Raw genomic sequence first — 9,805 nt, forward strand, 5'->3', positions numbered from 1 at the left:
AACAGAAACTAAGTTCTATTTATACTACTCAGTATAGCCTTTGAATATTTAAATAAAGCTAGCTCAACCCATCAGTAAAAAAAAATTTTTTTTTAAAGATGAACGCCATTAAAATCGTAACAGAACACACAAGTCTCGTAACCTATCTCATTTTTTACAATTTAAATAAAGATCAATGTTGCTATTTTATCATTCTATTTAGACTCTTAATATAGGTCATTCATTAAAATTCCACGAAAAACGTGTCTCTTCATGTTACCCAATGAGTGCCTGATTATTTCACTAATTCTAGGAAAAAGTTGGGAGATTTTTCAGGAATTGTACACAAATAAGCAACTGATAACTTTTAAGTGGATGAGTTTATCACCATCAGGCCTTTAAATATTAGCTACCCCTATACATAATAGTAAGAAATATAAACTTATTTTAAGAATTGTCAAAAATCGAAAAAATGATCATAGATTAGTTGTAAACAAAACTTTCAGAACTCTTGGTTGTCGATCCAATATTTGGATTGGCAATTTTTCGGAGCAACGGAAATTGTAATTTACTGAGATGTGTACGATATTTACAGAACATTGTTCCAGATAGTACATAGATGCCTGCAAGCTCGAGGTTAGAGCATTTTCCTCTGGAAGTGTGCAGTGGTTGTTGTATTTCTGCCTTTTTGACATCGTGACTCATTGTTTTGCAGACATGAATTTCTCAGTTATGCCGCTATTTTGCAGATATCCACGTCTTTAAATATTGAGAATTATAACAAAATAAAATGCAACTTACTAATTGTGAATTTATGCGGTACTAAATATAAAACATTAATCTACCGAAACATCACTATGCCAAAATCTTAACATCACACAGTCTTACTTCACCTCTGGAAATATAATTTACAAGTTAAATCATTCAACTTAATACAGATATTAATAAAAAAATAATAAACAAGACAGCCAATCAGAATGTGTTTTATTTTAAGAAATGTCATTTCATATTTTTTAAGTAATCAATCATCAACTAAAAATTAAAGGTAATCTATTTTTCGGTAATTTAGTGATCCCAAAACATCAAAGCAGATCTTTCAGTGCAGTTCAACAACATACATTCCAAACTCAGTGAAACTATGAGCAAGCCAAGCAAGGGATCCACTGCGGCTTCTACATATATTTGTACTCAACCGATCCATGCAAAGCTTATTCAAAAATTATTATTATTATTTTTTATTGAATTTAAAACCAAAAAAGATCAATAAAAACTTGCATGGATCGGGTTTCACTGCAGCAGAAATTGCAAATACAGTTCCAGTTCCCGATTGAAATTAAAAAANAAAAAAAAAAAAAAAAAAAAAAGAGGGGGAGGAGATGAAGAGGGGAAAAAAAGAAACAGAACATAAAAGTGTATTTGCAATTTCTTTTTATAAGTATCAGAGGTTTTATAGAGAGAAATAAAGTAGAGAAACAAAAATACATAACATGGTCGGAATTCACCTTTCGTAAGGGAAAAACTTTTTCACAATGCCAAGCAGAATCTTGCAATAAACAGTTTTAAGAACAGGGCACAAAGGTCTCAAATTTTCTTTCAGAGTTCCCATGTTGTGAATTGGCCCCACAAAACTTATCTTTTTCCACTTTTAAACTCGGCACAATTTGAAATATATAACTATTTACATGTCATTGAATAAGTATTTTTCTAGACAAAACAAAGAAAAAAAAAGTGAGAAAGGAAAATGTTCACCTAAAACCTCTGAATGCAATCTTTTCTTCCTTTTTGTTTTTAAAAAAAAAGTGAACATTTGCAAAAACATTTTTATGAGGGAAATGTGTAGAAAAATACTTATTCAACAGAAATTTCAGCTTACAAAAATAGGTGTAGAAAACCTACGGTGAGAGCGAGGACCATCTGGAGAGTGCTCGTAAATTCGAAGCTGTACGTACCTGCCAGCATTATGACTTTCAACACTAAAAAGTTTTTTTTTTTTAACAAGACACGTAGCATAAAAGATTGCAGTACAATATCTTGAAGATAAAACTACACTGCTACTGAGAAATATTCAGCGTATTTTTACACTACAGATATTTCTTAGAGAATTATACAGTTCATTCAATAATACTGCAAATTATTAGAGAGATAATCATTTTCAAAGACTTGCATTCAATCAAAATATACTAGTAGTAACTCAAACGCTTGGTTGCACTGTTAACTAAATAAAAAAATCATTAAAATCTAGAAAATATTTTAAGTGTCATGACTATGATTGGAAAGACAGGATTGCAAGGCGGTACTGCCAAATTATAGCGTAGTTTCCTCATACGACAGAAATGTTTGTGTGTCCTCTTATTTTTAATGCTGCAAAACCATACCACAATGTAAAGAAAATATGGCAGGCATGCAAAGAAAAAGAAACTTGGTGACAAGACTAGTAAAGGGCCATCCAGATGATCCATCTCTCTTTGAAGAAAAACTGTTCTTCAGAACATAACTTGGTGAAATGATGGCATTCCTCAATTCTCGGGGGTAGGGGGTGTATATGTACAAGAATGACACCCATTAACACGTAAAAATCCCATCTGTACAAGATATTTACACAGCTGTGAAAAAAAGAAAACAATCTCTTTGAAATTAAAGATTGACAGGTGCCAAGCCTTTGATTAGTAATTATTTTTTCTCTTTAAAAAGTTTTTTTTTTTTTTTAATTATTATTATTTTAAATTTCCGAAGAAAAGCTCGCACGCAAATTTGTCTCTGGAGCCTTCTTATAGAAGATGTACTTTCTGGCAAAGAATGCACCCAAACAGTAAAAATATCTTCTATTGTGTGCTTTATGAAATGGATGAAGGAAGGCACAGATCCCCAAACTGGATATTTCTTGTGTTGTTGTTTAACTTGTAGGTAATTGGAAAAATAAATAAGTAAAAAATAAATACTGGCAGACTATGCCTCAACAAATCTGTACAGGAGAACTAAAATCTCAAGAGACCACACAGCTGTTGAAATTTTAAAAAATCTGAAAAGAAAAAAAAGAAAATAAATACATACAAAAGCAAATTTACTTCAAGATATTAAAATTTTAAAGATAATAAAAAATTGACAAACTCTGTATGGTAGGAAAAGAAGGCCAGGAAAAAAAATTTATATTCATTATTTATTTTAAATATCTAGATTATACTGAGATTAACTATTCCTTAGAACAATAAAAATACAAATTAAACTTCATTTAAACACAAGTATTTTCGAAGTTAGGTACACTTTAGAAACATTGAAAAACAGTAGATTCAATTTCAGATTATGGGTTTACGACTACTCATGTTCGTTCACCTTCATAGCCTCGTCATTTTGAACCCGATCTAGAAGACAAGGGAACTTCTGGATCGAGTACACAGAGAGGAAAACCATCCAGGTTAGCCTGACAGCGAGGGGGGGGGGCTAACCCGTGATGAGTTTACCACAGAGGATAATTTACGTTAGCACCATCGTTTGTGCAATCTGGGTGCGGAAATCGTATGGACTAGCATTAGACTCGAACCCAGTTCACCTCACTGGAAGGCGATTACTCAATCCCCTGAGCCACCACGCCTTACTTAGCAAGTTTTCACTTTTTTTTTTACTGTCCACAATACGCTGATCCGTTTTTAAGTTAACAATTATGCGTCAAACATGCTTTTGTTACATTATGTAGATTTTCCAATTAATTTTTAGTTTGAAGGCAGGGTGAGTGATTTATCATTAGTGTGCTTTCCTTACATGTAGCCGAGTCATGCTGTTTCCAGCATCAATATGGTTATGGTAATTATTTATTGCAGACTCATTGAGGTCAAGTTTGTTATCATTGATTACATGGAAATTTGTGCAGGCCCCCTTTTTTATAACTTTAACAGCACCTTTCAAAAACATCTCATCAGGATCAATGAGAGAAAGCAAATGCTTTCATCAGTCAACATGTGATATTTTTAAAAAAATATTTTTATAACCATTTAAATATATGTGAAACACAGTAGATCAAGATAAATTTTTTAAAAATAATTTCAACTTCCAACTAAAGTTTACTGCATAACAATAAAGTTGTGAATAAAACTTTAAACGTTTTGTATGCGACTTCCTTCAGTCATACGGACAACACCTAGGCAGTAGTTAATTTTACTCTGAAGTATTTGGGCAGTCACAGATGCGAAGGAGTTCGTCAATTGTTTCCGACTTGGGACGGACATACTTTTTTACACAACCCCATAGATAGAAATCGCAGGGTGTCTGCACCTGCGTATGTTGTTCCCACTTGGAAGTTCTTGATCGTAACGCTGACGAAAATCCTCGCTGCACTGTGATAACAGAATGATGTCTGAATGAGACTGGCAATTTTCACTAATGAACTCACGCAAAGGTTTGACGTTACACCCACATTCTATGTTTATCTTATCGATAAATTACTTTTCATTAAATAATTATAGCTATAAGTAATCACTATTCATTTTGAATGACTCTGTACTGTTTATTTAGACATTAGTATACAAATTGCTCAGAACAGTAGTCATTGCATTATTCATTTTAAAATTATCATGTCCAATCTACTTTAAGAGAAGAAAATTTCATCACGTTTATCGACGATTCGTTTTCTTCAAAAAATCTGGAATGTTTTTAACAGACTACTCGTTCTTCGGAAATATGACCAATTTGCACGATTAAATTTGCCCAAATTAATTTTAAAAAAGGATTTCATTTCAGGAACTTAAAGGAGAGGCTGTGCAATGGATATTCATAATCAAGAGCTTTAACGACTGTGTCCATGAGACTACATAAACAATATAAAAAAGCACAATCAATTAAAAAAGAAAAAAAAACATTTTACAAACCTATGATATTATGAGCATTTATTGGCGGGCTATTCTTTCTGTTTCCGTTTCTTCAAACTGAAATTCGGGAACGTAAAGACTTTTGTCGATAACCTGAAATAATTTGAAAATTTTAATAAAACAGAAAATGAATTGCTGCATGCATTCAGTCTGGCTACTCTTTCCAAGGATAAAATTATCCTTGCCAAGAGTAGAAGCATGATTGGCTAGGTTCAATTTATTCATTATCTGAAGCCATTTTAAATTAAATTTAATACAGTCAAACTTTGATAACACTTGAAATATTACTTACAAAAATTCATAAAGGGTGGCAGTTATGAATAACTTATTTGGAAACTAAAATTCTTATCAGTAAAAAAAAAAAAATCTGGAAAATATATAGTAGTCTAGGCACTAGAGCACAAACAATTGTTAAAGTGATAAACTGTTCTGTCCAGCAATAGAAAATTAGACGTAAGCGACACAAAAATCTAAAATGGATCATTTTATATATTTGGCATTTTTGTACGATATACAAATTGAAATACTTTTTTTCCGAAAGTAAATAGTTTACTCAGTTTTTCAAAATTTTATATATTTAGCATTAGCAATAAAAAAAAGGTATCAAATAACTTCTCAAAATCTAACTTGAAGAACTTACTCATAACTGCTTAAATCAGATAATAGATTGCTGAAAAAAATTCTGATATTTTTTTCTCAGTGAGTAGTTTATTAATGCTTATTTTTTTTAAGCACTGAAGTAACTTATAAGATTTAAGGAGAAAAAATTTCTCTTGCACCAACACATAGAACGTGAAAGAATTAAATTTCGCATCTCCTTCATGGAACTAAAAAATAGAAGGATTTTGAAAAACTTGAAATCCACGGCAATAACTGGAAAGAAAAAAAAAGATTGACGAGAAAATTTTGTGTATCTAAGACAAAATCATGCGAATCAGATGCATGGCAAAAGATGAAACTTAAATATACTTCGAGTGCATATGTTATAATAAATATTGTTAGATGTCATGCATCGAAATGTGTTGAGTGGCCATGTAAAGAATAGTATAGCTTGCCAATTTGGCGAACTCTTCTTATAATGTTGTGTTTATAATTACTTTATTCGTCGTTCGTTAAGGATACGCTATAGTGAGCATCCTATAATAAAAATTTGGATATCAATTAAAAATATATAGTTTGTTCTATGGTGAACGTCCTTTATTAAAACCAATCGTTGAAATTACAGTCCATTCATAGATCGTCATAAACAAATATCTTATTAAAATTATCAAGAAATTAAAAATATGCGAAATCAGTAGAAATAATTGCTGAAAAACTGGTTGAGAAAAAATGATAGAATTATTGTTTAAATTAACATTTCGTGATTCATGCATTGTAATAAATATTGCATGAAATAAAAATGTTGAGATTAAAAAACAAAAAAACAGTAAAATCCTACCTTAGGGATAGGTTTGATTTCAGTTCCTAATTCTTGTTCAATACGATGAAGATTGAATCTATCATCATAAGTTATTAAATTTATGGCAATGCCCAAGTGGCCAAATCTTCCAGATCGGCCAATACGGTGCAAATAGGTTTCAGCCATTTTCGGAAAATCAAAGTTAATCACAACATTCACTGCCTGAATATCTATACCTCTCGTAAAGAGATCTGAAAGAGAATAAATACACTTTTTAGACACTAACCCTTTTTAAAATACATTACTATAATTTAATTTTATATGCAAAAAAGGGAGAAAAAACCACCTGAAGAAGATACATATATATGAGTATGTTTTCAGAAATTGTTAAATTATATATATACATATATACACACACAAAGACAGGGTGGCCACTCAAATCAGATTTCAAATTTCCCTGATTTTTCCAGGTTTTCCAGATAAAAATCTTAAAATTTCCAGGTTTTTGTTTCTTTTTTCTTATAAAGTATAGGATGTGTACAAGAAAAGTGTCTATATTATAAAATATTTTATTCAAAATGTTATTTTTTTAACATATCATCTTGAAAAAAATAATTTATTTTGACAATTTTCAAGATTTTTTATTTATTTTTTAATGTTTTGGCACAAAATTTTGAATCAAAAATCATATATTGACCAACAAAGGAGCCTTTTTTGTTTAAAATTAAAATATGTTATAAGAGGTTAAAATGAAATAGAAAAAATTAGCATTAATGCAACAATTGTAACAATTTGTCGACAAACATTGCTGTTAGTGATTGTAAAAAAATGTGTGATTGGTTGGTTTGCTCAGAAAAAATAATTCACAGATTTCTTTGAATAGGAGTAGAAAAGCTTTCAGAAAAAGAGTGCGATATAAAATCTATTATCATAAAATTATAACCAACTAATTTTTGGAGAATTTTATAAAGTAAAAAATACTAAAATATTTTGTCAAAATAGAGAAAAAAAATAACCACCAAAGCATCGGAACAAACTTGAGCCATAAATGGATTTAGCCCAAGGACAGAATTTAAAAACAGAAGCTAATATCCTAATTCCCTTTTTCCACCAGAATCTTACCTAAATTTTCCTAAATTCCCATAGCGGTCAAAAGTTTGCACATTTGTTTAGCAACCGTGGAAGAATTTTATATGGCATTCTAGTTTAACAGAACTATAATGGAGCAAATTTTGATGCAAGCAAAGTATCGCTAAGTTGATGATATTTCAACTGTTTGGCGATACATTTCCGTTAAAAAAAAGTGGGTATAATGGATGAAATAATTTAAATTAAATTAAGAAAATTAGCAAATAATTTAAATTAGCGAAATTAAAAAAAATCATCAAAGAGAAATTTCCAGTATTTCGTTAAAATTCCCTGATTTTTCCAGGTTTTTATCCAAATTTCCCTGATATTTCCAGGTTTTTTCCAGTATAAAAAAATTCCCTGATAATTCCAGGTTTTCAAGGTTTTCCAGGTGGGTGGCCACCCTGAAAGAAAACAATTTGCATAGCATGTTATGTACAGAGCAACAAATTTTGCTAAGGATAATAATTGTAAACACGTAAAAAATAAATTTAAGGTTTAAAAATACAAACATTATACAGATAACTAATTTTATTAATTTATAATATCAAATAACAATCCAATGAAAAAATAATTTAATATTGAAAGCTCAAAGATCACAAAGCTATCTGAAACCCTGTGTTAGCTTTGTTTGTGTTTGTGCTTTTATAACTCATTTCTAGAGTAAAACAATTTTAAATCAATGGTAATTTAAATAAATAAAAATAATAAAACTAAATATTAAAATCAATAAATAAAATTTCTTTTTCCTGCAAATCCATAAAAAGTTTGATATTAAAATTATATTTGATTTTAAAAGTATAATTATAATTTATTTTTAAATTCAGAAGAATATTAGTGTCCATAACTTTCAAAATTAAAAATAATTAAATAAATAACAATTTTGCAAAAACATTAAGAACATAAGAATATTATTCAATAACATTTTAGGTTACTTTGAATTTTCGATTTCCTAGAAATGTACTTTTAAATCGTTACTTTTTTTGTTTAGTACTTGTACTTTTTACTCGTTATTTTTTAGAAGTAAAATTGGCAATGTAGGTAATGAAGGTATTTAATTCATCAAAGATAGTTAAAAGATTTAATTTAAGGTAGTTCAGAATGAGAAAAAAACTCAGCATTTTAGAACAAAATGAGGCTCGCTTCATGTAATGAAATGTAAATGAGGCTCGCTTCAGTATGTATTAGTAATACATATTTAAATATTCAAGCAAGCAATCATCAGCAAAAATGCTATTCATTAGGGATTTGTTTAGGAAGTTTACACAATTTTAGGGAATTTTCTAAAGTGTTCAAACACCAGAATTTTCGAATCACAGGGTTCGTGATTATTTTGATTTTTCAGGGTGGCCACTCAAAACAGATTTCAAATTTCCCTGATTTTTCCAGGTAAAAATCTTAAAATTTCTAGGTTTGTGTTTTTTTCCTTTTTTCTTATAAAGTGTAGGATATGTACAAGAAAAGTGTCTGTATTATAAAATATCTAATTCAAAATGTCATTTTTTTTAAAACATATCTTGAAAAAAAAATTAATTTCTTTACAAGATATTTTTTTATTATTTTTTAATGTTCTGGTACAACATTAATTTTTAAAAAATTAAGACGTGGAGAAAATAATATGTTTAGCTTGCAGAATATATTGTTTTTATTGAATAATTTTAATTGTTTTTATTGAATTTAATGTGTTACTTTAAGTAGTATTTGCTCAAAGTGTACCTACAAAATCAGAATAACCAATAAAACCTTGGATAAGTATTGTTTAATATATTTTCATTAAGGAAAAGAAAACCGTTTCAGGTGATTATATATCAATAATTTTTAATAATTACAGTGGCTCCCAAAAGTGCTCACTCACTTATAACTTATACTGAAATAGGAAATAAAAATTCAATAATTAAAATGAATATTTCGCAATGGGTATTTGATAATAAGATGTATAATCTATTCTTAGCAAAACTGCACAGAATATTTTAAAAACAATGCAAAAGTTAATTTTTTAATCAAATAGTAACAAAACTGTTACCCCACGAAAGTCATCGTACATTTAAATGTTTTGGATCTCAGAATTAAAATTATCGTCAATTGCTTTTTTTTATTTAATTATTTTTGATTTAATTTTTATTTCTTTATTAGCAATTAAGTATCAAACCTATAATAGCAAAGTTATATTTTAATTTTTGCTTGCTAACTCTGTAATATTTTATTTTATCATTTAAAAATGACTTGTGGTCGTAATAAAATAGACCAAATTTGATTATTTGTCTTCATAAGAGGTAAATCAGTAATGAATATGTTAAATTAGTTTACTGTATTCAATTGAACTGTGCAATATGTGATAAAATGCTTAAAAGAAGGACTTCATATCAGAGATTAAAATTATAAATTTTGTGGAAAAATTCATAAATTTGCAATTGAGTGTTGTAAAAGTTTCTGTAAAAAT

The 9,805-nt window shown here is 29.1% G+C and overlaps 1 protein-coding gene across 2 annotated transcripts in view; it reads right to left on the bottom strand.

Moving 5' to 3' along the window:
• Positions 1 to 946: 946 nt before the first annotated feature.
• Positions 947 to 9,805, bottom strand: part of LOC107456817 (ATP-dependent RNA helicase me31b) — a 31,362-nt gene continuing 22,503 nt past the window's right edge. For both annotated transcript variants that reach the window (XM_043054554.2, XM_043054555.2), the window contains exons 10-12: positions 6,277 to 6,488; positions 4,839 to 4,931; positions 947 to 2,998 (exon numbers count right to left, since the gene is read on the bottom strand). In XM_043054554.2, the coding sequence (XP_042910488.1) occupies positions 4,857 to 4,931; positions 6,277 to 6,488 (287 nt within the window). In that variant the 3' untranslated portion in view covers positions 947 to 2,998; positions 4,839 to 4,856. The remainder of the gene's footprint in view (positions 2,999 to 4,838; positions 4,932 to 6,276; positions 6,489 to 9,805) is intronic.

This window comes from Parasteatoda tepidariorum, chromosome 4 (genome assembly GCF_043381705.1).
Source record: "Parasteatoda tepidariorum isolate YZ-2023 chromosome 4, CAS_Ptep_4.0, whole genome shotgun sequence".
In the NCBI taxonomy this organism is placed as follows: Eukaryota; Metazoa; Arthropoda; class Arachnida; order Araneae; family Theridiidae; genus Parasteatoda; species Parasteatoda tepidariorum.